The sequence below is a fragment of the Leptonotus elevatus genome, chromosome 5, assembly GCF_054856555.1.
Source record: "Leptonotus elevatus isolate MCC_2025b chromosome 5, RoL_Lele_1.0, whole genome shotgun sequence".
NCBI lineage: Eukaryota > Metazoa > Chordata > Actinopteri > Syngnathiformes > Syngnathidae > Leptonotus > Leptonotus elevatus.
This window is the reverse complement of record NC_141243.1, coordinates 2,640,951-2,667,097: the sequence shown is the minus strand read 5'-3', so window position 1 is coordinate 2,667,097 and position 26,147 is coordinate 2,640,951. Positions and strand designations below refer to the sequence as shown.

At 40.1% G+C, this 26,147-nt stretch overlaps 7 protein-coding genes and 1 pseudogene across 9 annotated transcripts; 3 read left to right on the top strand and 5 right to left on the bottom strand.

Annotated features, from left to right (window-relative positions):
- Positions 1–369: 369 nt before the first annotated feature.
- LOC147173306 (uncharacterized) lies at positions 370–2,891 on the bottom strand. Of its 3 annotated transcripts, none has more exons than XM_086075344.1 (3): positions 2,757–2,891; positions 1,762–1,930; positions 370–1,645 (listed from the first exon to the last, which is right to left on the bottom strand). In XM_086075344.1, the coding sequence occupies exons 2-3, from the start codon at positions 1,796–1,798 to the stop codon at positions 726–728; spliced, it is 957 nt and encodes a 318-aa protein (XP_085931470.1). In that variant the 5' UTR covers positions 1,799–1,930; positions 2,757–2,891; the 3' UTR covers positions 370–725. The 3 variants fall into 3 exon arrangements, with proteins under 3 accessions (XP_085931470.1, XP_085931469.1, XP_085931471.1); XM_086075343.1 differs by having other exon boundaries at positions 1,762–1,967; positions 2,757–2,885; XM_086075345.1 differs by having other exon boundaries at positions 1,762–1,949; positions 2,757–2,885.
- A 770-nt stretch (positions 2,892–3,661) lies between these two features.
- Positions 3,662–5,359, bottom strand: LOC147173305 (uncharacterized; annotated as a pseudogene).
- Positions 5,360–6,477: 1,118 nt separating this feature from the next.
- On the top strand, positions 6,478–9,198 carry LOC147173304 (uncharacterized). Its single transcript, XM_086075286.1, has 2 exons — positions 6,478–6,626; positions 7,593–9,198. Exons 1-2 carry the CDS (start codon positions 6,545–6,547, stop codon positions 9,080–9,082), a joined length of 1,572 nt encoding a protein of 523 aa, XP_085931412.1. The 5' UTR covers positions 6,478–6,544; the 3' UTR covers positions 9,083–9,198.
- A 1,420-nt stretch (positions 9,199–10,618) lies between these two features.
- LOC147173303 (uncharacterized) lies at positions 10,619–13,301 on the bottom strand. The gene is made up of 2 exons (XM_086075336.1): positions 12,138–13,301; positions 10,619–11,823 (listed from the first exon to the last, which is right to left on the bottom strand). Exons 1-2 carry the CDS (start codon positions 12,346–12,348, stop codon positions 11,027–11,029), a joined length of 1,008 nt encoding a protein of 335 aa, XP_085931462.1. The 5' UTR covers positions 12,349–13,301; the 3' UTR covers positions 10,619–11,026.
- A 3-nt stretch (positions 13,302–13,304) lies between these two features.
- LOC147173302 (uncharacterized) lies at positions 13,305–15,770 on the bottom strand. Its single transcript, XM_086075307.1, has 3 exons — positions 15,409–15,770; positions 14,392–14,706; positions 13,305–14,153 (listed from the first exon to the last, which is right to left on the bottom strand). The coding sequence occupies exons 1-3, from the start codon at positions 15,584–15,586 to the stop codon at positions 13,327–13,329; spliced, it is 1,320 nt and encodes a 439-aa protein (XP_085931433.1). The 5' UTR covers positions 15,587–15,770; the 3' UTR covers positions 13,305–13,326.
- On the top strand, positions 15,618–18,600 carry LOC147173301 (uncharacterized). The gene is made up of 2 exons (XM_086075308.1): positions 15,618–16,089; positions 16,569–18,600. Exons 1-2 carry the CDS (start codon positions 15,933–15,935, stop codon positions 17,714–17,716), a joined length of 1,305 nt encoding a protein of 434 aa, XP_085931434.1. The 5' UTR covers positions 15,618–15,932; the 3' UTR covers positions 17,717–18,600.
- Positions 18,340–21,821, bottom strand: LOC147173300 (uncharacterized). Its single transcript, XM_086075339.1, has 2 exons — positions 21,170–21,821; positions 18,340–19,994 (listed from the first exon to the last, which is right to left on the bottom strand). Exons 1-2 carry the CDS (start codon positions 21,345–21,347, stop codon positions 19,180–19,182), a joined length of 993 nt encoding a protein of 330 aa, XP_085931465.1. The 5' UTR covers positions 21,348–21,821; the 3' UTR covers positions 18,340–19,179.
- LOC147173299 (uncharacterized) lies at positions 21,602–25,913 on the top strand. The gene is made up of 2 exons (XM_086075305.1): positions 21,602–23,206; positions 24,291–25,913. Exons 1-2 carry the CDS (start codon positions 22,870–22,872, stop codon positions 25,298–25,300), a joined length of 1,347 nt encoding a protein of 448 aa, XP_085931431.1. The 5' UTR covers positions 21,602–22,869; the 3' UTR covers positions 25,301–25,913.
- The last annotated feature ends 234 nt before the right edge of the window (positions 25,914–26,147 follow it).

Genomic DNA, 26,147 nt, shown 5'->3' with positions numbered 1-26,147 from the left:
CCTGCGCTGGCTTGGCCATGTCCGAAGAATGAACGACGATCGCATCCCAAAGCAAATCCTGCATGGAGAAGTCATGCAGGGCCAGAGTCCAAGGATGAGTTCAAGGGTGTGGCCAAGAGACGCCCTCGTGGGGAACTCTGGCTAGTAGTAATCAAGCTGCTTAGAGGTCAAGGTGCTCAAATGGGTGGAGCTTACTTTGATAAATTCTCAGCAGAGTTTGTTTAAGACTAAATAAATCAACTGTGCCAAATAACTCCCATCATTCAACTCCATTTAAATCGAACAGTGTTAAAAATACACTTCGGGGGTTGAAAACAACTCTGAAATATTTAATACCAACATTTTAAGACTCCATTTTTTTGCTGTGAATGTCTGTGAAAGTCATTTATTCTCAAAACATATTATCTGTCAAGATTTATATTATTAGCTTGGAGGAGAGGAAAAAAAAAAGACCCACCGGAAAATGTAATAAATAATCCTGCGACAATATTGACAACACGAAGAGACCAAAACCACCACTTCATTTAAAGCAAATGAAAAAAAACCACATGAAAAAATGACTTTCTGCAAAATGTTTTTTTGTTACCACCTCAGTAACCATTCACAGTTTTTCATTTTTATCAGAAAATGAACAGGATAAGATGGATGCCTCACCTCGTGTCACACACTGAGCCGCTCATCACTTTTTTGTTGGAGTCCGAAAAAACGAGCAGGCAAGAAAACATTTATTCGCTCTCTGTGTTGTGTTTGCGCATGTGTTCATTCAAACTGGCCCGATGACCGTAACTTTCTCCACAAACTGAGCAACTAAAGGGTATCCCTCCTGTGTGTGTTCTCATGTGCGTTAACACATGTTCCTTCCGAGAGAATGTTTTACCACAATCTGAGCAGCGGAAGGGTTTTTCTCCAGTGTGTTTCCTCATGTGCGTTACCATATTTTCTTTCTGAGAAAATGTTTTGCCACAAGTTGAGCACCGAAAGGGTTTTTCCCCTGTGTGTGTTCTCATGTGTAATTCTATACTTCCCTTTTGTGAGAATGTTTTACTGCAAACTGAGCAACTAAAGGGTTTCTCTCCTGTGTGTACCCTTATGTGTCTTAGCATTGGGCCTTTTTGAGCAAATTCCTTGCCGCAAAATGAGCAACTAAAGGGTTTTTCTCCTGTGTGTGTTCTCAAGTGTGTTATTAAAGTTTGTTTTGTAGCAAAATTTTTACTACAAACAGAGCAGGAAACACGTTTTTTACACGTTTGTGACGTTTCCTTGTTGCCACGAGTTGTCTCCTTTTCAGAGCCTTTGGATTGTTTGCCGTCACCTTCGCAGTCCGCATCCCTCCTCAAAGTCTCTTCTGTCTCGTCAATGTCTGACAATGATCCTGAGACGTTGTCTGATGGCGTACCTCCACTTGGACTGTGAGGATGAAGCTGTGTTTCATCATCATCGTCGTCGTCGTCGTCTTCTTTTTTCAGAGAGACAACAATCAGTGGCAACTTGCTGACGTCGGTCTCCTGCTCTTCCTCCTTAATGTGAGGCTGCTGTTGGTCATCCTCTTCTTCTTTAATGTGCGTATGCAGTGGATCATCTTCTTCTTTCACATGTGGTGGATGAATGGGAAGTTTTTCCTGACAACCAATCAGCTGCTGGATGTCTGCAACACACAAGCAACAACACATACGCAGTTAAGTTGTTTGTTAGGCACTAGTTTGATTTGCCACCAAAAAAAAAAAGAATGACAACAAAGCGAAAGGCAACATTTGTTGTCACCTTCACAGTCTGCATCACTCCTCAGAGGTTTTTCCATGTCGACTGTGATGATGAAGCTGTGGCAACTTGAGTGGTTCGTCTTCGTCACTGCACACCAATCAGCGACAACTTGCTGGCATCAGCATCCTCCTCTTCCTCTTTAACGTGGGAAGGCTTCTGATCCCCCGTGCTGGAGGGATAAATTATTCCTTGTAACAAAGCAGTGTCTGAAGGTCACAAGACCATTTTATTACTACAACAAGCACTATATAGTCAATAATATTTTTGTCACAAACACAACATTATCATTTGGGTGGACAGCCCAAGCACAGAGTTGAACGTTTGTTAGTTGCGAGTCGCATTAACTAAAAAAAAGAAAAGTGAACATAGAGAGATTTTTCCCATTCACAGTGAATAATATTTAGGCTAGCCTAGGTCATAATTTGGCATTTTCAAAAGTCGATTTTGGAAAAATTATATTAGCTGTCGGTTGTTCCACTCATCCACGACAAGACTTGTAGATATTTCCCGAGAAAAAAATAAAACCCTACATCAACCAAACTCTAAAAATAAAATAAAAAATAAAGAGAGTGCACCCCCTTCTGACAGCCTTGGTTAAAAAAAAAAGAAGTGTTGTTTGAATAATCGTGGCCCATAAATTATAAAGCTTAACTTATATTAACATAAACTATGAGGTTTGTGTGAAAAATTACCCTTTCCATATCGAAACGTTATGTCAAACTAGGTGACAATATGGTGCCCTCTTCTGTCACTGTCCTGTTTTCTAATGTAGGCCCCTCATACACACGTCCTCAATTCAGATTTCCAAACGCGAATATTAAAACAAAGGAAACAAATGGCCTGTACGACAGGTCAAAAGAAAAATAAATCAATTGTCAATATAAATAAAGTTTTTCGCCTACTCCTTGTCGTCTCCACAGCTACAACGTTAGCATTTAGCTAGCAACACACGTAAACCATTACAAACGGATTAATAATAGGAAAGGTGGACTCACCGTAACTGTTGTGGTTTTATTAGATGCTGTTCTTGTTAACGATAAACCACGTCATAAACTTTAGGTCCTAATTATTTTCCGAGAAACAAGTGAATTGCTTCCTCTTCTTTTTTTTTTCGTCTGCACGTATGTAGATTGTGTGCGCATGCGCAATATCACAGAAGGGCGGCCCATACAGCAATGGACTGAATCTTCTTCTTTTTTAAACAAAACAGTATTTAATTAACTTAATTAATGCTTTAATAATCCAATGTACTTTTTATGAATTATTAAAGAGTATTTTTATATTGCAACGATTCTGCACTAAATGCTACGAAAGTTAATGGACACATCATCCGTGACGTCACATGGCCGCCATCTTGCGACAGTATTGACACCGTGAAAATGCCAGATGGAAAAAAGAGCCACAGAAAATCTAAATCCACATTGAATTTATAACAAAGGATAAACCATACAATAAAAAAGACTTAAATAAAAAGTGTTATTTTGAGATTACCTCTGTACAAATTCAACTCAATGTTTATATTTTGATTAACCTTCAGTCTTTAATAACATGGAGGCCTCGGAAAACATTTTATTCTTTGTCAGTGTTGTGTTTACGCATGTGTTGAGTCAAACTTGCCTTATGAACGAAGCTTTCACCACACACTATGCAACAAAAGGTCTTTTCTCCCGTGTGTGTTCTCACATGTGACACTAAATGTGGCTTTTTAGAGAAGATTTTACCACAAGTTGAGCAAGTAAAGGGTTTAACGCCCGTGTGTCCTCTCATGTGCGATTCCATACTTCCTTTTTGAGTGAATGCTTTACCGCAAACTGAACAACTAAAAGGTTTTTCTCCTGTGTGCGTTCTCATGTGCGTAATCATGTTTTCCTTTTGAGAGAATGTTTTCCCACAAGTTGAGCAAATAAAGGGTTTTTCTCCTGTGTGTGTTCTCATGTGTGACTGCATGCTTCCCTTTTGAGAGAAGGCTTTATTGCAAACCGAGCAACTGAAAGGTTTTTCTCCTGTGTGTATTCGCATGTGTCTTAGCATTGGTCCGCTTCGAGCAAATTCTTTACCACAAAATGAGCAACCGTAGGGTTTTTCTCCGGTGTGTATTCTCATGTGCGTCATTAAAGTTTGCTTTGTAACACAGCTTTTACCACAAACTGAGCAACAAAAGGGTGTTTCTCCCGTGTGTGTTCTCATGTGTGTTACCATACTTTGTTTTCTAGAGAATGTTGTACCACAAACCGAGCAACCAAAGGGTTTTTCTCCTGTATGTGTTCTCATGTGTCTATTCAATGTTGATTTTTTGGTAAAACTTTTGCCACAGACTGAGCAGGTAACACGCTTTCCATGCTTCCGTGAAGTTTTCTTGTTTCCGTGCGTTGTCTCCTTTTCAGAGCATTTCAAATGTTTATTGTCACTTTCGCAGTCCGCCTTGCTGCTCAAAGGTTCTTCATTGTTGTCACTGTCTGACAGTGGCGCTAAACAGTCATCTGAGGGTGATCCTCCACACTGGTCTCCACTTGGACTGTGATGATTAAGTTGTGGCTGCTCGGCTTCCTCGTCTTCGTCGTCTTCGCTTTTGACTGAGGCGTCAGTCAGTGGCAACTTGCTGACGCCACACTCCTCGTCTTCCTCTTTAACGTGGATGGATTGTGGATCCTCCTGCTCCAAACTGGAGCTCCCCCGCTGCCGCTGCGGAGGAAGTTCTTCCCGACAACCAATCAGCTGCTGGACATCTGCAGAACACAAACACAGCTTGGATCAGAGTTTCCCAACTTTTATTGAGCCTGTGTACAAATTTTACAATGGAAAAACCTCACAGCTCATCACTAAGTAGAAATGTCTCAAATAGGCTATTGGGTAATTAAATCATGACAGCATTGAGTTATTGACTCACTGTACTTACTCAGTGTGGTTTCTGGGCCGGTTTAGTTGAACACGAAGTTGATATACATGGAGGAGTTAAAGAAAGACACAGAGCCTAAATAATGACTTTGGGACCAAATAGGTGAAATTGGGTAATTTCCCGCGACACACCTGATGATCTCTGTAGTTGGGAGTCGCTGGTTTCGATCACGTGAGCTGAAGATGACACGGTTGGTTAGTGGTACAAAATAAAGTCAGACTGGTAAAGTAACTTGCAGACATATTAGTAACCAAAGGCAACACAGACACGATTTGTTTGTTTGTTAAGTGACCGACTCGTCCCATTAGCCACGAAGACATCAAACTGAATGTGAAAAGAGAGGGCATACGTTTGACCATCTTGAACTGGGAGAAAAGTACACTGTACCACACGCACAGCTAAGAGCATTTCAAGCTCTTCAGGAAAAAAAAAAATACTCGATCTGTTCATTGTGGGTTACTTCTGTAAAACATGAATTGTTATTTATGTGTATGCAGTTAAATATTTTCTATGAGCATGGCTTCCACAACAACAAACACCTTCTTCCTCCTGTGTGTGTTCTTGTGTGTCTAATATGATGTAAAGCAAAATTTTAACCACAAACTGAGCAGGTAACATGTATTTGTGTTTGTGACGTTTGCGCATTGTCAAAAGTTGTCTCCTTTTCAGAGCATTTTTGGGTGTTACCTTCACTGTCTGCATTGCTCCTCAAAGGTTCTTCCATATCGAGCTGAGAGCTTGTCTGGTGGTGGTCCTCCATTCCTGATAAGGAAAGCGGTGACAACTTTGGTGGCTTGCTTGTCTTTTGTCTTCTTTGCTCCCCACATCAGCCTCCTCTACACTTCCTCTTTGAAGTGTGGGGTGGAGGGGAGGCTTTGAAGCCCCCTAGCCCCCCCTTGCAGCTGCGGGAGAAGTGACAAAGACAAGGAAAGTACTTTTTTGTCAAATACAGAAAATATTTAATGAACGATGCAATACAATAAATTCATCAAACACATACTAGATAAGACTGAATAGCATGTGACAGGCCTGTCAATGCTCATCAAATGATTCAATAAAGAAAAATGTTCTAAATTGTGAAAATGCTTTCAGACATGCTCTATTTCATAAATTATCCTAATTTCCATCCACCTCACATTGCTGCCTTTCTCACAATGCATTATGTGGATCAGTAGAGAACCGTCAACCTGTATGCCTCTCTAAACCCGGACTTCAAATGCGAGCGAAAACACAATGACCTACGTCATAATAGAAATAAATAAATACGCCAATATTGATCACATTCATAAATTTACACCTACTCTGCGTCGTCCCCACAGTTAGGTAAGCATTTAGCTATCATCCCCAAACAAAAACTTACGAACAGAATTACTCACCAAAACTTATTGTGGCCCTTGTTAGTTCTTCAATCACTCTCTGGGAAAACGACTCATTCGTTCATTTTTTGTCAAGTTCATCTGCTCCCGTCTGCAGTAACACGAAGGGACTGTGTACGCATGCGCTGTCACTTCTGTTCTTCTTCAATATGTTTAACGAGCGGTTCAAAACTGTAATAATACATTACCGCCATCTGTTGGTGTGAAATTATTACTGCTTTGCGCAACGACGCAGGGGACTGGAGAAACACAATTAAATAAATGCAAGGTAAAATAATTAAACACATATTGAAATAATGAAAATAATACTATAAAAAAATTTTTTAATTAATGTGACATTTTTTAGTTACATTTTTGGTCCTCCATAAATACCGCCACAAGATGGCGGCCGTGCGGCGTTGGGGATGTTTTAGCCACCACCGAAAAGAAAAAGCGGAAGTTGGCGTTGCTATGAGTGGACAAGTGAAGAAGCGCGATCGTGAAGTGGTGAAATCCTCCAACTAATACGAAAATGTCAAAAAGGGAACTTTGTCCAGCAAGAGATGAAAACGAGCGACAACAAGGAACTGTTTTTTCCTCTCAATTTGTTCAAGGTCTGTTCGCGAGTCTTCTCTTCTTAACGCATTTTTTTGTGGCGAAACGAAAAGTGGGCTCGTCCACTAAATGTTAGCTGTGGTCATATATAATAATTATAAATATTGATGTATCCCTGGGGCTGCATACAATTATTGTTCAACAATTAGCATTAGTGCGGGTGTGTGCGTTCATGTGATGCCCAAGATAAGATTAGTGACATCGTTACCATGTAGATATTTGTGTAAAAATTGATTTACACGAGACCAGCATTATCAGATTTTTAAAAAAGAGGATTCCAGTGTATATTGTTTTGTAATATTCAGAAAGCTATGAATCTTAGCTAGTGAAATTGCACCAACTTCTTGTTGGTAAGTGGCCTAGGTCTGATTGCTTTGTTAAGTCCGAGTTTCAAACGTTAATAACTTTCTTAATCTTTATCCTATTTGAAAGATAAAACGCTGAACACAGAAACTAACAACATTTAATAATGATGTTAAGTATTTTTAATTGATTGATTCTGAAGTTTGACTTGACCAAAAAAATACATAGAATGAAAGTTAAAAGCCGAGACACTCACCAAACACAACTGTAAGTTGTTAAAATATATATTAAGAAAGACATATAGCACAATGAAGATGCCTTGTTAATTGTTAAATTCATGAAATTAGCAACATCACAAGCAACCATGCCAGCTGCGGGTCCCCCAAAAATTGTCAATTGATCAATTTACATCACATTTGACAGAATCACAAACAAATATAAAACGAAATTTTTGAAATCATGGATAAACTACCGCTAGGAAATGTGTTATATAACAATGTTTTGGGGAAATAAGAGCACTTTTTTTTTTTTTTTTGCAATCTCATTTGGTTTTATTGATATCGGTAACAGTAAGTTCAACTACAGTAGATGCGAAAAAACAAAACAATTCTAAACCAAATTGTGTGTTGAAAGTCCTCTTGTATGTCGTTTGTGTGTTACAGATGTCCAGCCACTGATTGGATGCCGAGAGGAATCTATGCCCCCTCATGTTAAGGAGGAAGCAGAGGGTCCTCTACCCTGCCACATTAAAGAGGAGGAGAATGGCAATGTCACTAAATTGCCGCTGACTGTCGTCGTCGTGAAGAGCGAAGAAGATGAAAACAAACCGCCTGAGTCGTCGCAGCGTCATCACAATGTCTCACCACATCACATGACAACGGAACAACTTCCTCCTCAGTGGCAGTGGGGTAACTCCAGTTCGGGACACAAGGATCCACGGCCCTCCGACATGAAGGAGGAAGAAGAGGAGGCCGACATTAACAAGTTGCCACGGACTGGTGTCTCTGTGAAGAGTGAAGATGATGAAAAAAAAACGCTCGAGTGGTCACAGCTTCTCCATCGTAGTCCAAGTGGAGACCACGGCGGCGGACCACCACCGGGCAACCTCTTAGCTCCGCTGTCAGACAGCGACGACATGGAACAACATTTGAAGAGTGACACAGACTGTGAAGGTGATGACAAGCAGTTGAAATGCAACAAGGAAAGGTCACAAACACATAAAAAACATTTTACCTGCTCAGTTTGTGGTAAAAGTTTTACTATTGAAAAATCATTGGTCAAACACACGAGAACGCACACAGGAAACAAAACATTTTGCTGCTCACATTGTGGTAAAGAATTTTCACAAAAGAGACTGATGGTGGAACACGTGAGAATACACACAGGAGAAAAACCCTTCAGTTGCTCAGTTTGCAGTAAAACCTTCTCGCAAAGAGGAAGTATGCAAGCACACATGAGGATGCACACAGGAGAAAAACCCTTTAGGTGCTCACATTGTGGTAAAGAATTTGCCCAAAAGGGAACAATGCTTGGACATGTGAGAGTACACACAGGAGAAAAACCATTTAGTTGCTCATTCTGCAGTAAAACGTTCTGTCAGAAAGGAAGTATGCAATCGCACATGAGAAAACACACCGGAGAAAAACCCTTCAGTTGCTCAACTTGTGGCCGAACCTTCTCTCATAGGGCAGCCATGGTGACACATATGAGAAGACACACTGGAGAAAAACCCTACAGTTGCTCAACTTGTGGTAAAATCTTCTCTCAAAAGCCACATCTGGTATCTCACCTTAGAACCCACACGGGAGAAAAACCCTTTAGTTGCTCAACGTGTGGTAAAACCTTTTCACAGAAGCCCCACCTGGCAACACACATGCGAACGCACACCGGAGAAAAACTTTTCAGTTGCTCCGTTTGCGGTAAAACATTTTCTCAGAAAGGGGGAATGCAATCGCACATGAGTAAACACTCGGGAGAAAAACTTTTGAGATGCTCAATTTGTGGTCAAACGTTCACTCAAATGGAACACGTGGTTACACACATGAGCACACACACAGGAAGACCCTTTAGTTGCCCGGTGTGTGGCGAAAGCTACGCTCATCGGGGCAGTTTGACTGAACACATGCGCAGTCACAACACAGAGAGTGAATAAAATGTCATTCAAGACTGAAGATGAATAAAGGGAATATGATTATATTCTGTGTATTCTTGACGTGTAAATGTCATGTACATGGTCCAGAAAGCATTAAAACAGACATATCACCTTTAGCCATTCTCATGTATTTTTTTTTTGTTCTGTACTATTAAGATAGTACAGATTCTGATATTTTTTGCATCTCCTCTTTTTTCCTCTGGTCTTGGGTTGTTGTCAGGATCATCGAGAAATGGCGGCCATGTGACATCACGGATGCTTTTCTCACATACAATACTATTCTATTCCTTATATATATTTTATATTTATGAATAGGAACTTGGTTATTGGAATTTTATTCTTCTAAATATTGAAATTGGAAGCAAGGTTATTATAGTTAAAATAACTAAATAAATAAAAACGAAAATGCTTTTTAAAAAACAAATGAATTGAAACTATGTTACATCTTTGGTTTATAAAACTAACTACAATTAAAGTGAAAATGTCCTTTGTTTTTGTCTTTGTCAATATTATAAATGACTTCGAGGAGTTATTTTTAAATGTATTTATTTCTGTACATCAGTAGATACAAAGGAAGAAATGTCAGTTGCTGAGCATTGTAGCAGACTTTATTACACAATACTTAGTGATTTTTTTTTAAATATCTTGCACTCGACAAATACACCATATAGTACAAAACTAATACAAAAACGAATGAAAAAAATAAAGTATGTAACCTGGAGTCTTACAAATGTGAACATTGGATGGAAGGGGGCAAAAGTGTGCGGTAGAAACATGGTTTAGCCTTGACGCATCCGTGAACATTCTTTATTTGATTAAACACTACACTGCACACCTAGGAAAATGTGTAAGAGGGTCACCTGCGGGAAAACATGGCAGGCGAGCAATAGCTGTTGTAAACACGTGTTTTCTACTTCTCGGTGGTTTGTTTTGATTTATTTTCTTAAATGCACTGATCACCCCAGACTGTTGTTGTCGAGAAATTTCATTTCATTAAAATACAAAAGCTCCTTCCTTGGGTGATTTAATTACTTCGCAGGTGATTTAATTTATTAAAAAATTTACTTGGATTGATTTATGTACTTTTAGTTTCGTTGCGATTTTAAACGTGACGAATAGTCACGTGACACCAAGTAAGTGTTACGGATTGGATGAATCGAAAACTCAAGATGTCCGCCGCTTGTTTCTTTTCCTCGCCCGTTAGAATAAACTTGTGGCAAAAATGAGCTCGTGATATGAAATTTACATATATTTGCGTGCGACATGTGTCGATGCATGACACTACGTCATCTTTCTTGGACCGGCAATGTACCGAAATAAACACACACAACTTTGAATACTCCGGGACCGCTTTTTTGTTGTTGTTGAAAAGTTACGATTAATGATTAGTATTTTTTTTAGTTTTTTATCCTGTGACACGCAACCTATATAACTACCATATGTGTGCATGGTTTGTGGTCATGTCAGAATGATGGACTACTACATATTAGGTTTGGAGCTCGGCGAAGGACCGACATCAAACCAAGCGACTTCCACAAAGGTAAGGCAGCTTTATTTATATAGCACATTTTCACATGAAAGTACAACATTTTAAAAGCAAAATAAAGAAAAAAATCACATCTTACTAAAATGACTAAAAGACCAACAGTGGAAGAAAAATATTTTGGAAAACATAATTTTAAAAAACTTAATTCGTGGGATGGAAAATGCACAGAAGCATCTATTTACAGCACACAAACAGCAACAAAAATATTCTGTCTGTAACTCATTTTAAAAGTACTGTAGATTACATATCTGTCATGTACAAAAAAAAACAGTTATGATGATGCGGCACAATAAAGATGATTTATAGCATGTGCTTGAATAACTGAAGAGAATTTTTTTATTTTTTTTTGACTGATTTTAAAAGAGCAAATATCAGCCGATCGACTGGACCAAGGAGGGTTACTGTAAAACCAAGGTTCTCTCCATGTTGTGTCCCCGCATGTGGGCAGTCAAACCGGACCTTTGAGAATAATGTTTGCCACAAAATGAGCAACTAAAGGGCTTTTCTCCCGTGTGTGTTCGCATGTGTGTTCTCAAATATGTCTCATGAGTGAATCTTTTACCACACAATAAGCAACCGACAGGTTTTTCTCCCATGTGTGTTCGCATGTGTGTTCTCAAATACGACTTATGAGCGAATCTTTTACCACACAATAAGCAACCGACAGGTTTCTCCCCCGTGTGTGTTGTCATGTGTGTGTCCACATTTTCTTTTCGTGAGAACATTTTGCCGCAGACTGAGCATCGAAAGGGTTTTTCTCCCGTATGAACTCTCATATGTCGAAGCATATGATGTTTTTTAGTAAAACGTGTACCACAAAAGGCACAGCTAAAACGTTTACCCAATTGTGAAGTTTTCTTTTTGCCAAAAATCTTCTTTTCTTTAGAGCATTTCAATTGTTTGTCGTAACATGCACGGTCCATATCGCTGTCGTGGTGCATTTCAGTGTCATCGTCCAACAGTGGAGCTAAGAGGTTGTCAGGTGGTGCTTCGGCGTGATGATGAAGCGGTGACGATTCAGGTGGTTCATCTTTATAGTCTTCACTTTTCACAGCGATGACAGTCAGCTGCAACTTGCTAACATCAGCTTCCTCCTCTTCCTCCTTCAAGAAGGGCTGCGGATGCTCCAAAGTGGAACTCTCCTCATCTGGTTGAGGGGATTTTTTTTCCTGGCAAGGAATCTGCTGCTGGGCATCTGCAGGAAACAAACAACATAAACTCAGTTTGTTTTATTTAAGCCATACAATACAAAATATTTTTCTCATCAAACCTTGGAATTGTGCAATTAAATGCTATACTTTCATACATACTGTATTGGTGTGCAGAGCGAGAGCGCGCGAGAGAGAGACACACATGACGTCTAGCTGGTGTTCTGATTGGACGATAATGAAAATCAAGATGGCTGCCTTTGGTTCATGTTTTACATCGGTTGTTTAGAGGCACAAGGCCTTCTTAGATAAATTACGTCGTAAATCGACGAAATATGAATTGCCCGATTAGTGCACAGACCTTGGACGCGTAGCAAAATCGGCGTCTTGCAAACAGCTTCCAGTTTTTGTCGCTCGTTCTCTTCCATAGCTTCAAATTTTCGTCTTTGTCGCTCGTTCTCTTCCCTCGCTTGACAAAGTTGCTCTTCGTACGACGCGATCGTTCTTTCAAACAATCCGAAGATTTCATCGGCGGCCGCAATGAGTCGCTTCCGTACTAACTCTTTCAACATTGTTGATATTTCTGAAAGAACAGCGAGCACGCAAAAAAACAAATGGTCCAGTTGAAGTTTGGCGGTCTTCTTCGATTTTGAATTTGAAACGCATATATACGCACATCAAATATAGACCCCGCTTTAAAGGAGTAGGCAAGTTGCTGCCATGCGTATGCGCGTCCGACATATTGAATGTGTCAAATTTGCGTCGTAGACGAATGCAAATCCGTCCGAACTACATAAAGCGCCTTTCTTCAAAGACCGGTAAATTCGTGTCTCTCGTTCACTCATACGCACAAAACTAACGTATTAGGTCATCTGACAGGCATCAACAAGTCCTGGTTTTTAAATTCAACTATTTATTTAAATTCATGTCAACATTTTATTTCAGTAGTATTCTTTTGTAATGAAAAGGTTTGTGTTGAGTATTAACAGTATTGCATGTGACCTGACCAACCTCAATAAATGGACCTTTAACTTATTGATAAATGTAGTTCTGGTCCTTTATGATTTGTATTTGAGCACCACGCATTTAGCATGCATACAGTACATATATGTACGCATGAATGCCTCGTGTCTGATCACATAACACTTCTAATTACAGTCTAGCCGGGGCTTTCAACTATCTAAACACTAAGCTACCACATGAAAACATTAATAATACAACATTGTTTAAAACACAAACTACCTGGAAAAAGTTCAACCCTACCTAATTATTACACTTTCAGACAAATTAGAACAAAGGTGCAAGCATTCACAGAATTAAATCTGACGCCTGATATTTAGTTGACGTACATAATCGTTACAAACGCGTGAATAATTCATTGCCAGTGATTACAAGGACGTTGAATAAAAACACTGACAATGATGAAACAGTAAAACAGAGCATTTACATCTCTTCAGAATTAAATTGAATAAAAACAATCCAATGTCTGCTTCAGATATTGCGGTATTACGGGGGGGGGGGGGGGGGGGGGGGTACTTTTTTGCCAACATCTATTCAACCTTTTTGTGTATCTGCATGTGTCTAGTCATATTGGACCTTTGAGCAAAGCTTCCACCACAAACCGAACAACTAAAGGGTTTTTCCCCTGTGTGTACTCTCATGTGTTTATCCAGACTTTCTTTTCGAGAAAAGGTCGTCCCGCAAAATGAACAACTAAAGGGTTTCTCCCCCGTGTGCCTTCTCATGTGTTTCTTCATACTTTGTTTGACGGAAAACGTTGCACCGCAAACTGAGCATCGAAAGGGTTTTTCTCCCGTGTGCGTTCTCATGTGTAATTGCATATGTTCCTTCCGAGAGAATGTCTTTCCACAAACTGAGCAACAAAAGGATTTTTCTCCTGAGTGTGTTTTCATGTGTCTCATCCAATGCGACTTACAAGTAAAATTTTTACCACAAACTGAGCACCTGAAATGTTCTTTATGCGTGGGAAGCTTACTGCGTTTTCGCGACCGTTTCTTTTTAGGAGTTCCCTTTTGAGAGCATTTTGACTGTTTGTCGTCACCATCGCAGTCTGCGTCGCTCCTAAAAGGTTCTTCGGTGTCGTCACTGTCTGACATTGGCGCTAAAAGGTTGTCTTGCGCTGATCCTTCACAGTGGTCTTCCCTTGGACTGCTACGATGACGCTGCGACCACTCGGGCGGGTCGTTTTCGTCGTCTTCGCTTTTCACAGAGACGCCAGCCAGTGGGAACTTGGCATCAACTTCCTGCTCTTCCTCTTCAAAGTTGGAGGGCTGTAGATGCTCCAGCTCTAAACTGAACTTCCCCCACAGAGGCTGAGGGGGAAGTTCTTCCTGACTGTCAATCAGCTGCTGGACATCTGCAGGACACATTTACAAACAGATTACATCACACAGGTCAAATATGATATTTGGTATACAACCAGACTGGTCAGTGGTATTTTCCAGTGGGACAATCAACAATATTTCTACATCAAGTTTACTGCCCTTGACGGCTCCGTGTTGTCAACATCTATTTCGAGAAAACTTTTACTACAGATTGAGCTGCGGTTATTCCAGTTGTCATGTGTCAAGAGCATTTCGACTATTTGATGTCACCTTCACAATTGGCTCCACTCCCCAAAGGTTCTTCCATGTCGTCACCATCTGACAGTAGAGCTAAGAGGTTGTCCGGTGGTGGTCTTCCACAGTGGTCTCCGCTTGGACTGCTATGATGAAGATTTGACCACTTTGGCGGTTCATCTTCGTCGACTTCACTCTCCACTGAGACACCATTCGGTGGCAACCTGGTGACACCAGACTCCTCCTCTTCCTCTTTAACGCGGGTGGGCTGTGGATACTCCTGCTCCAAACTAGAGGTCCCCCACTTCACGTCAGGAAGTTCTTCCTGACGACCAATCACCTGTTCAACATCTGCAGGACACAAACACAGCTTATAGGTCACATGGGTCGAATATGATACGACATATGTAGTAATAAAGTCAGACTGGTTTTGATTTCCAAAATTACAAAAATCTTGTTCAGTCACAAAATAAATTAATTGCACATTAGCCACTTTGCATTTACACATAACCGCAGATGGCTAAACTAAAACATTTACAATGTCATATTCCTGAATGGCTCTCAAACCAGTCTCAGTAGTACTTTCTATTCATTTACTGTAAATACATTTTAACAATAAATAAATAAATAAATAAATAAATTAAATAAACCCAAAACAAAACTGTATGTACACAATCATAATAATCGTGTCACAAAAGGAATTTTATCACAGACACACATTCAATGCATAGAATTGATCGGACACGTGACACCAAGGCAGTGTTCCAATTGGCTGAAAAGAAAACTCAAGATGGCTGCCGTCTATTTGTTATGCTTGCAAGATCAAAAGCAAATAAATCTCATCAGTCAAACACTTCAGCGTTCTTCGTGTGCCCATACGTGACATATTGCCTTTGTTGGACGACGAACGTGCTGAAATAAACTAAATATAACCCGAACAAAGTCGAAAAACACTTTGGGCTGGCCTTTTTAACAAGAGACACGGTGTTTTTAACGCCCTTTTATAGATCAATCAAACGCAGCAAATGTTAAGTAGAAGTTAAACGAACAGACCTTCGACACGTATGATAACTTGGGTCTTGCAAACAGCTTCCAGTTGTCGTCGGTGTCGCTCACTCTCCTCCCTCGCTCGACAAAGTTGCTCTTTGTACGACGCCATCGTTGTTTCGAAAAGCACGTAGATTTCGTCGGCGGCTGCAATCAGTCGCTCCCTTACCAACTCTTTCAACATGTTGATGTTGCTGACAGCTGAGCAAGGGCAAAAGTGGTCGTTTAGTTGAAACGTTGGCTACTATGCTAACTTCGGCTTTTCTGGTTTTGCTCTGCATAGACGACAAATATACTAGATACCGCCTATAGAGGGTGGAACCGTTGCTGGTATACGTATGCGCGTCTGCCATATTGTATGGGTTAGATTTGCTCTGTGGACTGTACACAAGGAGGCGGTAATGCGCCCTCAGGCTGGCTGCCAACTGCCGTAAAAAGGAAGAAGAAAGAGTTAGCCGAGTTAGCATAGACGCTAATTGCAAGCTTCTGCGTTGTTCTTGTGGTCTTTACATTTCGTAAACGTCAACAAAATGTTGAAAGAGTTGGTAAGGGAGCGACTGATTGCTGCCGCCGACGAAATCTATGGACTTTTTGAAAAAACGATCGCGTCGTACGAGGAGCAACTTTGTCGACAACGGCGACAACTGGAAGCTGTTGGCAACACTCAGATTGTAGTACACGTCCAAGGTCTGTTCCCTAAATGTCTACAATATATATTTTTATCAAACAAGGGGCCTGAAAAACCAGCATTGCCTGTGTCTTGGCGTCACCATATTTGGGAAATTAACTTATTCCCTACTCACAAATCACTGTGTAGAGTTTTGTATCGTGGACCTGGTAAACAAAATAATTATTAATAGCATTGATTTGATTTAAGAATTAAAACAACCAAAATGCAAAGGCCCAGATGTCAGATTTAGAAAGTACATTTGTGATTAAACTGAGACAAGGACATTTTAGTGTAGTATTGTGCCGTGAAAATTCGTAAAAAATCTGCCTTAGCTTTATCAAAGTTTTGAAACAGTGACTTACAGAGCCCACAATGATCAGGTTTGTCAATACATGGTAGATCAGGTGTTATTTCATTTGTATCTTGTGTCACATGGTCTCCTTTGTACTTTCTCGATTTAGCTAAAAGCTGGATTTGTTTATCTTGTGTCCTGCAGACACCCAAAAGCTGATTGGACATCAGGAAGAACTTCCCCCTCAGCTGCAGCGGGGAAGCTCCATTTTGGAGCAAGAGCATCCACAGGCCAATATTAAAGAGGAAGATCCAGAGCCACTGCTCTGTGAAAAGGACAAGTATCCAGAGTGTCCCCACATTAAAGATGAAGAGGATCCAAACCACCCCCAAATGAAATGGGAAGATGGTGATCTACAATCTCCCCACACTGAGGAAAAAGAACAATCTGACATCTGCATGTTGTCAATGCCTGGCATTACTGAGGATGATCCACCTGAGTGGTCCCAGCTTCATCATCGCAGTCCAAGTGAAGACCACAATGAAGGATCACCACCAGACGACCTCTTAGCTCCGATGTCACACAGCATTGACGTTGAACAACTTCTGGGGAGCGATGCAGACCGTCACTGTGACGACAAAGAGTGTAAATGCTCTAAAAAGGAGACGACGCTTGGCAGCAAGGGAGCTTCACAGATGCGTATAAAAAACGTTACCTGCGCAGTTTGTAGTAAAAGTTTTGCTGGAAAAGCAGTATTAAATATCCACATGAGAACACACACAGGAGAAAGCCTCTTTGAATGCTCAGTTTGTGGTAAAAGATTCAATGTAAAGGCAAACATGGTAAGACACATGATAACACACACAGGAGAAAAACCTTTTAGTTGCTCATCATGCGGGAAAACATTCTCTCTAAAGCATAATCTGGACACCCACATGAGAATACACACAGGAGAGAAACCTTTTAGCTGCTCATTCTGTGCAAAAACGTTCTGTCTCAAGAAATATTTGCTCTCACACATGAGAATACACATAGCAGAAAAACCTTTTAGCTGCTCATTGTGTGGTAAGACGTTCTCTCGAAAGCAACAAAAGGAATTACACGTGGCGACACACGCAAACAATAAAACGTTCAGTTGCTCATTTTGTGACAAAACATTCGCTACTGAGCTTCGGGTGGTATCCCACATGAGAATACACACGGGAGAAAAAAACAATCATTCCGTTTGCGGTGGAAGCTTTGCTCAGAACGAGACTTGGACTGCACCCATGCAGACACACGACAAAGGAAGAGGCAATGTTTTCAGTAGCAGACCACATATGGTTTTCAATGAATTTTATTCTTTTGAGTAGTTGAAGTGGGTTTGTTTGAAATGACCTGGGTTGTTCGCCTTGGAAATTTTTTTTCCCTAAGTGTAAAAATGAAATTGTGTTCATGTTTTTATGTGGTTGCATGTTAGCTAACTAAAATTCTAGCTTGACTGGAATCAGAAGTGATGTAATCAGACATGATGTATCCCTTTGAGTCTCGCCAATGTACACATGCTAGTTTATACATTTATTGTTTTCTTTCCAATATTGTTTACTTGTAATTATTTAAGCTTTTGATGTTTCATTTTATGTCATTGAATCTGTTAATGTTTTAGACAAGTTTTATGAAAATAATGTTAGCCATTTTCACTTAAGGTTGCACTCACTTTTGTTGCGAATGGTTTACACATTGGCTTTTTTTTTTTTAGGTGATAGTACGTTCTTGAGTTGTACACTAATCATCGTGATAGGAAAGTGTCGTTTCTTCAGTGTAATCCCATGAAAAGATCGAATAAAAGGCAGTATTCACAAAAGTGTGAGGGGTGAATTCACTTTTGTGACATCTTCTAAATGTCTATATAGGAAAAGTGTCCGTGACGTCAAATTGTTGTCACCTTGCAAGTGAGAGCTACTAAGAGATAAATACACACACACAAATAACTTACAGCATGATACGTATATGTTTATTAATTCTTCTCTACACTTTACATGAAATATTGATTTTCAGCGTAACGACTTTCAAATCAAAATGCGGGAAAGCGGAACATAAGTGGAGAAAAACTAAACTTGACATTCACTTTGACCTGAACAAACAAAGTCTTTAGAATTTTAACAAAGGGTTAATAACAACACTTTTCTGAAAACTTTAGTAAGAACCTCAACAATACACACTATTTGCTGTGGTTGTCAAAGTCACTCATCCCAAAAAGCACCAGAACTTAGTAAACACTTGGAGTCACTGCCAAAGACCAAGTCCAAAATCTTGGGGTATTATAGAGTCAGACCTAACTTTGAGCAGTCTTATTAAATCAACCACTTAAAACAGCCTTTTTGCCATCTGAAAAATAAATCTAGACTGAAGGCTTGCAAGCTCCACGCAGACCAGGAGAAGATTCTATCTTCAGTAGACTACAACACAAACACGGTGAAGCGGCATTCCGCTCTGATGTTGCACGCAAATGAAATAAGGTGCAACTGATTTTTTTTCCTTTGACTAATTTCAGAAAGCTACTTTTATTTATTTCCTTAGCTTTCAAATGTCTTTAGATGTTTTATTTGCAAAAGCATTTTAAATCACCGTACCCTCTTTTAGTCATTGGGTTGCCTTTGAATGTTTTCAACTGTTCTGTTCGTAAATGCTTTTGGTTGTGTGAAGCACATCGACTTGCCTTATGTATGAAATGTGCTGCATAAATAAAGATGCTCACTTTTCCGAAGAGTAAGATTTGGCAGGAAACGTTTATTTCCCCCGCGTGTGTACCGTCAAACTGCCGCACACTAAGCAACTAAAGGGCGTTTTTCCTGTGTGTGTTCATGTGCGCTATCATAGCTGCCCTTTGAGAGAACGTTCGGTCACAAGTTGAGCAACTATATGGTTTTTCTCCCGCGTGTGTTCTCAGGTGTTCTACCATAATTGATTTTAGAGTGAATCTTTTACCACAAATTGAGCAACTGAAGGGTTTTTCTCCTGTGTGCGTTCTCGTGTGTTTGACCATATTTGCCTTTAGAGTGAATCTTTTGCCACACGTTGAGCAACTAAAGGGTTTTTCTCCAGTGTGTGTCCTCACGTGTTCTACCATATTTGCCATTACTTTGAATGTTTTACCACAAGTTGAGCAACGAAAAGGTTTTTCTTCTGTGTGTGTTTTCATTTGTGCTATTTCAGTCTTTTGACAGAAAGTTTTGCCACATAATGAGCGAACAAAGGGAGCTTCTTTTGTGCCTGTTTTAACGTGTGCTTGGTAAGTTTGGCTGTTCCGAGTTGTCTCCCTTCGAGAGCATTCGGGCTGTTCGTTGTCGCAGTCCGTTCGGCTCCTCAGAGTTTCTTCCAAGTCGTCACAATCTGACAGCGGAGCCAAGAGGGCGCCTGGTGATGGACCTCCACAGTGCTCTCCACTTGGATTGTGATGATGAAGTTGCGATGACTCCTGTGATTTTTCTTCTTCAAATTCGCTTTTCACAGAGATGCCAGTCAGTGGCAACTTCGTGACGTCAGCCTCCTCCTCTTCCTCTTTAACTTGGGGCGGTTGTGGATCCTCCCCTTTAACGTACGGGAGTTGTGGCAAAAAGTATTCCTCACCAGCAATCACTTGATGAGCCTCTGCAAGAAACACAAACAGTTTAGCTCACATGAGATGCATGATACTGTATGATTTGTGATATTACGGTAAGTCAGACAAATGTAGACATATCGGTGGTCAGTTTCAACACAAATAGAGAAAGAGAACATTGAGCATAGACGATTCATTGTATACAGTATTGTATGTTTTTTCTCTATCACTGCAAATATGGATGATACGTGATTAAACATTTGTCAAATATAAAGGTCATAAAATAAAATCATCAATCAAGATAAAGACAAACAAATATTTAGGAAAGGAGAAAAAAGGAGGAACAAAAATAGAAAAAAGTTATGCTGCATCATGCTAAGTGGTATGATGGTTTATATAAATAAACTTAAATCAATGCAAACTTTAATTGTTCTAAAAATCTTTCGTTGGTCACAGTACTTGATCAAAATAATTTATTTGTCTGAATTCATTACAAAAAGCATGGATTTCTTCCAAAGAATTCACAACAATAAATGTGATATTTTCACATTAATTACAAAGTTATATTGAGAAACTACAATTACTTTTTTTCCATACTATCTTCAAAAATCAACAAAGCAATACATTCTTAAGTGTTCACGACCTCCCTTTCAAAGTTAATGTGAATAAAATCACACCATTTCTGCCATAACAAACTGACAGACAGTACAAAAAAATGTATTGACTTGGTGAGTGAAATTCGACCTGTAATATCATTAGCTATGTTTTTATTTATTCTTGTTTCTCTTTTGTTGAATTGCTGTATGCATCACTTATATTTTGTTTTTTTGTTTGCTCTCTATGCTTCATTGACGTAGTCATCCTGGTATTTTTTTTATCTAAATGTATTGCTTTAAAAAAAATTAACGCTGTAAACACCAACGTCACGTGACGCAAAGGCAGTGTTCTGATTGCCTGATTGGGTAAAATCAAGATGGCTGCCGTCTTTTTGTTTAACTTGCGGCAAAAGTGATCATATTGCATTAAACTCACACATACAGGTATCTCGATTTCGTCATTCTTTGACCGCAAATGACCTTTCCTGGACAATGGAAGTACTTAAAACAAACAAAATATAAATCTAAACTAATTGGCTGTCGGCCTTTTTCATAAAACAGACACAATTAACGTTAAGTTGATTTTAAAAAAAAATAATAATGTAAATATAGCCGTGTAGTGCACAGACCTTCGACGTGTATCATAATTTGAGTCTTGCCAACATCTTCCAGTTGTCGTCGTTGTCGTTCGCTCTCCTCCCTCGCTCGACAAAGTTGCTCCTCGTACGATGCGATCGTTTTTTCAAATAGTACGAATATTTCATCGGCGGCAACAACCAGTCGCTCCCTTACCAACTCTTTCAACATTTTGATGCTCAAGACAATTCAGCGAGCACACAAGGAAACACTTGAACGTGGCAGGTCGTGAGCTGCTATGCTAACTTTTGTCTTTTCTTCTTCGATTATGGACGTACGATAGTCGTGCATCCTAGTAGGTGGCGGCAATTTACCGAAACGTCATTCTGTAACCATCATATGACACTAAAGAAGAAGAAAGGCGGAATTTTACCAGAGCAACTCAAACTCACTCTTCAACGACGAAGGGTAAAGTGCGTCGGTCTAGTGTTGTTCCTGTAAACAATTCTAAAATGTTGAAAGAGTTGGTGAGGGAGCGACTGCTTGCAACATTCGCCTCAAGTTTCAAATTATGATACGCGGCGAAGGTTTGCTCACGAATCTAAATTGCGATATTTACAACATTGTATTTATCTAATAATGGCGTGGAAGACATTGAGTGTGCCAGTGTTTCCAAAAAAGCGTGAGGGAAAAAAGAAGAAACCAAAACCAAAAAAAAACGTATTACGTCCTAGTGCTTATTATTAGCTACTTATATTGCGACAATCATAACATTTACGAACATTTCTTGCGTTAACAAATAACGCAAATAACGTTTTGTTTTTGTTTTGATTTGCTTGTTTTGTTGGTTTTTAAGAGTGGACCCTGAGTCTGGAAAAAATATTGAAATTGAAATTGAAAATAAATAAATAAAGAGACATTTCACTGGAAAACATAAGTCAACCATCTTCGGACAACACAATTGAAGCTTCGTAGAGAGAGAGAAAGACAACTTACTGTTGCTTATTTTTTTTAATCTTTGAAATTTGATCTTAATTCCAGAAGAAAAGACACAAATCTGGGAGAACTCAAGGATGTCTTTTTTTTTTTATACCCAAGTGAGAATGTGGGACCCGATGGCCTTAACTATAGGGGTTTTCTCCTGTGTGTGTTATGTGCGTTACCAGAGATCACTTTTGAGAGAACATTCGGCCATAAAATTAGCAACTAAAGGGGTTTTCTCCTATATGTGTTCTCATGTCCGTACGGAGTAACCCATTGAGAGAGCATTTTGCGAGTTGAGCAACCAACAGGGCCTGTTTTCATTTGTTCTTTATAAGTTATGCTGTTCCAAGTTGTCCCCTCTGAGCAACTGGGGCGTTTGTCATCACTTTGACAATCTGTTATGCTCCTCAAAGTTTCTTCCAAGTGGTCACCATCAGTGGCGTTATGAGGTCATTTGGTCCTCCCACCCCTGCCATATAAATTCGTATCGAAACAGTATCAACGTCATGTGATGCCGTCGATTCGTTTTCATTTGTTTTACTTGGTAGTTTAAATGAACTTTCGGCAAACGTGATCATATTGCATTACATTCACGCAATCGCGTGTGCTGGTTTCGTCATTGTTTGACCACAAATACCCTTAATTGGACAAGGAAAGTACTGAAATAAACACACAATAAACGTTGATGAATAAAATGTAAATATCAAATAGACGTTGAGTACACAGTCCTTCAACGCGTGAACTTCCGCCTTTTCTTCTTCGACGGTGCATGCCAGATCCATACTCCACACCTGAAGGTGGCGGTATTTCCAACCACCGTGTGACACCAACGAAGAAAAATGGGCGTAATTTTAGCCTAGCAACTTACATTTCGACGACAAAGGCCGAAGTCCGACGTTCAAGTGGTGTTCCTGTGAACAATTTCAAAATGTTGAAAGAGTTGGTAAGAGAGCGACTGATTGCGGCCGCCGACGAAATCTTCGGACTTTTTGAAAGAACGATCGCCTCGTACGAGGAGCAAGTTTTTCGAGCCAAAGAGGAGAGCGAGCGACACCGACGACAACTGGAAGCTGTTTGCAAGACTCAAATTGTGATACGCGGCGAAGGTCTGCTCACGAAACTAAAATTCAATATTTACAACATTGTATTTATCTAATGACGTGGGAAACGAATCATTGAGTGTTCATTTGTTCCCCAAAAGGGCGAGGCAAAACAAAAACCGAATGGATGATTACATCCTCAGCTCCGAATCGTGCTTTTCGATCAGGTTTCGTTAACAGTGAATTGTCCACAGATAGGAAACGTGCTGGCATTCTCCACTTGAGTAAAAGTAAAATGATTTGTATAACAACAACTTTGGTAAAAGTAAAAGTACTCATTCAAGTAATTACTCAAGTAAAAGTACGAAATGTGCATGACGAGTAAAAGTTAAAAGTATTTTACCGGACATTTCCTCCTACGTCATATACGTTCGAAAGCTCTGCACCAAACACACTATTAAAACTGGCACATGATTGGTTTAAACTCTACTGTGACGAATCGTGCAGGTACAATCTAATACGCAAACAAAGAGGTTACCCTAACAACGTTTATTTGTTTGTTGTTGTTGTTTTTTAAACAATTTACTTTTCCGTTATCGGGTTTGGGAAACACTCAAATGAGGCATTTTTTTCCAACACTGAACTAAGCTGTTTTGCCCCCCTCACAACTTAGCCACATATGGGAAAATAGTCAAGTCATGTTTGTTTTTGTACCGCTTTTCACACAGCCACAGCTGTCACACACTTCCACAACACATCACATAAATAAAACAATAGTCATAACAAAAGTAAATTAAAATGTTTTGCATTTGAAATGTATGGAACACCCTCGGCATAGAAGAGCATTATGGATACTTAAAATGGCAAAATGTCCTGAACAATTCACAAAAGATCATTTGCTAATAGAGCAGCAATTGCCATTTTTATGGCATGGCTGGATTGAGCATCAGCCAGTCGATCCTTTGACTCGTCCTGCGTCGAGTTCACAGTGTTGAGAGAGTTATTGTTCACTCATGTCGCCAGTTCCTCAGCCCGCTCTTTGCCGACATGATTGAACCTTCTTTCCCCATTTGTCTGACTCGATACCGCACCGTGACATATATTTGTCTTGATTGTGCTAAACTGCGTTGATGTTGCTTGTGCCCTGCAGCCGCCCAGCAGGCGATTGGTCCTCAGCAAGAACTTCCCGCTCAGCTGCAGCGGGGGAGGAGCTCCAGTTCGGAGCAAGAGAATCTACAACGCCTCCAGGTTGAAGAAGCAGAGGAGCATCCAAAGTCTCTCCACGTTAAAGTGGAAAAGAAGGATCCAAAGCACCCTGAGGTTGAAGAAGCAGAGGAGGCGTCACAGTTTTCTCTTGTTAAAGATGAAGACGAGGAGGACAACGTCAAGTTCCCACTGACGGTTGTTGTAGTGAAGAGCGAAGCCGACAAAGATGAACAACCCGAGAGGTCACCGCGTCGCAATCCAGGTGGAGGCGCGCCATCAGAAAAGCCCTCAGCTCCACTGTCAGACGGTGACAGCGCAGAAGAACGTTTGAGCAGCAATGCGGACCGCACGGGTGACAACAAACAGCTGAAATGCTCTGAAAGGGAGACAAAGCCAAGCAAGAAGTTTTTTCATAAAAAAACGAGAGCGGGCGCGCAAGAAAACACTTTCGGTTGCTCGGTTTGCAGCAAAACATTCAGTCAAAAGGGAACTTTAGGATTACACATGAGAATACACACGGGAGAAAAACCCTATAGTTGCTCATTTTGCGCTCGAAGATTCACTCTGAAGTCGCACATGATATCGCACATGAGAACGCACACGGGAGAAAAGCCCTACAGTTGCTCAACGTGTGGCAAAATGTTCTCACTTAACGAAAACATGATTAAACACGTGAGGATACACACGGGAGAGAAACGCTTTAATTGCTCATTTTGTGGTAAAACATTCACCATGAAGTCCCACATGATATCACACATGAGAACACACACAGGAGAAAAACCCTTTTGCTGCACAATTTGTGGTAAGACGTTCACTCTGAAGCAAAACATGGTGTCACATATGAGAACGCACACAGGAGAAAAACCTTTTACTTGCTCAACTTGTGGTAAAGGATTCTCTCGGAAGGCAACTATGGTAAAACATGAGGAGTCGCACAGTAGAATAACCCTATAGTTGCCCCAGTGTATGCTGGTTTGGTTACACATTTTCCTGCCAGTTTTAGTCAAAGCTTTGTCTGGAAAGCGACGATCACAAGATGGCGGCATCCATGTCATTCACGACCGAAGATGAATACACGTCATTATATTCTGTTTATTTTGTACTCAAAACGTCACCATCGCGTGTATTGTGCAAAAAAATAATTATTTAGAATTGTCATGTGAAATACCGTAATATAAATTTACTGTTCCATTTTTAAGAGTTAATACTAATATCTAGTTCTACTGCAACTACATTGAATGTGTTTTGAATGAGCAGTGATGAGATTTTTGTCATGTCAGGAAGCCATCATTTATTCTGTTGGTGAACACAGAGGTTAAATGTACCCTCTGCCCTCTAATAAAAAAAATGTTTTATTCTGTCGCTACATGTCGATGGCATAGATAAACGAAAAAATATATTAGCAATGCTAATAATTGGACGAATGAAGTGGAATTGTATCCTGCGCCGCCGCTGATCTCTCACCCATGCTGAAATTTGCGGCTGCTCCTGTTTGTAGATGGATGAATGTAACGTTTTCGACCCACAAAATTGAAATATTAAATCAATACTACCGCATTCACTATCATCTGTGTTGCTCATGTTTTATTGAAGCTTAATTCCGCATCATAAAACCAGTTTATTGTTTACAATGTCTTATATTTTGTGTCTTTTACAACGCAGTGCTATTAATTCTTCAGTGTGACATGAAGTCATATTTCAATGACGTCTCCGTCAAAGGACAACATGGGATTTCTGGTGGCAGCAGCTAAAGAGGAAATGGAAGATACAATAAATTAAGATCGCCTTAGTCTTCACTTTC

Bases quoted from the DNA above. Each gene is read 5' to 3' on its own strand.
- LOC147173304 (XM_086075286.1), top strand. From the start codon at position 6,545: ATGTCAAAAAGGGAACTTTGTCCAGCAAGAGATGAAAACGAGCGACAA. The intron at 6,627-7,592 runs GTCTGTTCGCGA...TGTGTGTTACAG, and splicing joins TTCCTCTCAATTTGTTCAAG to ATGTCCAGCCACTGATTGGA.
- LOC147173301 (XM_086075308.1), top strand. From the start codon at position 15,933: ATGTTGAAAGAGTTGGTAAGGGAGCGACTGATTGCTGCCGCCGACGAA. The intron at 16,090-16,568 runs GTCTGTTCCCTA...TGTGTCCTGCAG, and splicing joins GATTGTAGTACACGTCCAAG to ACACCCAAAAGCTGATTGGA.
- LOC147173300 (XM_086075339.1), bottom strand. From the start codon at position 21,347: ATGTTGAAAGAGTTGGTAAGGGAGCGACTGGTTGTTGCCGCCGATGAA. The intron at 19,995-21,169 runs GTCTGTGCACTA...TGTTTCTTGCAG, and splicing joins AATTATGATACACGTCGAAG to AGGCTCATCAAGTGATTGCT.
- LOC147173299 (XM_086075305.1), top strand. From the start codon at position 22,870: ATGCCAGATCCATACTCCACACCTGAAGGTGGCGGTATTTCCAACCAC. The intron at 23,207-24,290 runs GTCTGCTCACGA...TGTGCCCTGCAG, and splicing joins AATTGTGATACGCGGCGAAG to CCGCCCAGCAGGCGATTGGT.
- LOC147173303 (XM_086075336.1), bottom strand. From the start codon at position 12,348: ATGTTGAAAGAGTTAGTACGGAAGCGACTCATTGCGGCCGCCGATGAA. The intron at 11,824-12,137 runs GTCTGTGCACTA...TGTTTCCTGCAG, and splicing joins GATTTTGCTACGCGTCCAAG to ATGCCCAGCAGCAGATTCCT.
- LOC147173302 (XM_086075307.1), bottom strand. From the start codon at position 15,586: ATGTTGAAAGAGTTGGTAAGGGAGCGACTGATTGCAGCCGCCGACGAA. The intron at 14,707-15,408 runs GTCTGTTCGTTT...TGTGTCCTGCAG, and splicing joins AGTTATCATACGTGTCGAAG to ATGTTGAACAGGTGATTGGT. The intron at 14,154-14,391 runs GTGACATCAAAT...TGTGTCCTGCAG, and splicing joins GAGTGGAGCCAATTGTGAAG to ATGTCCAGCAGCTGATTGAC.
- LOC147173306 (XM_086075344.1), bottom strand. From the start codon at position 1,798: ATGGAAAAACCTCTGAGGAGTGATGCAGACTGTGAAG. The intron at 1,646-1,761 runs GTGACAACAAAT...TGTGTGTTGCAG, and splicing joins GAGTGATGCAGACTGTGAAG to ACATCCAGCAGCTGATTGGT.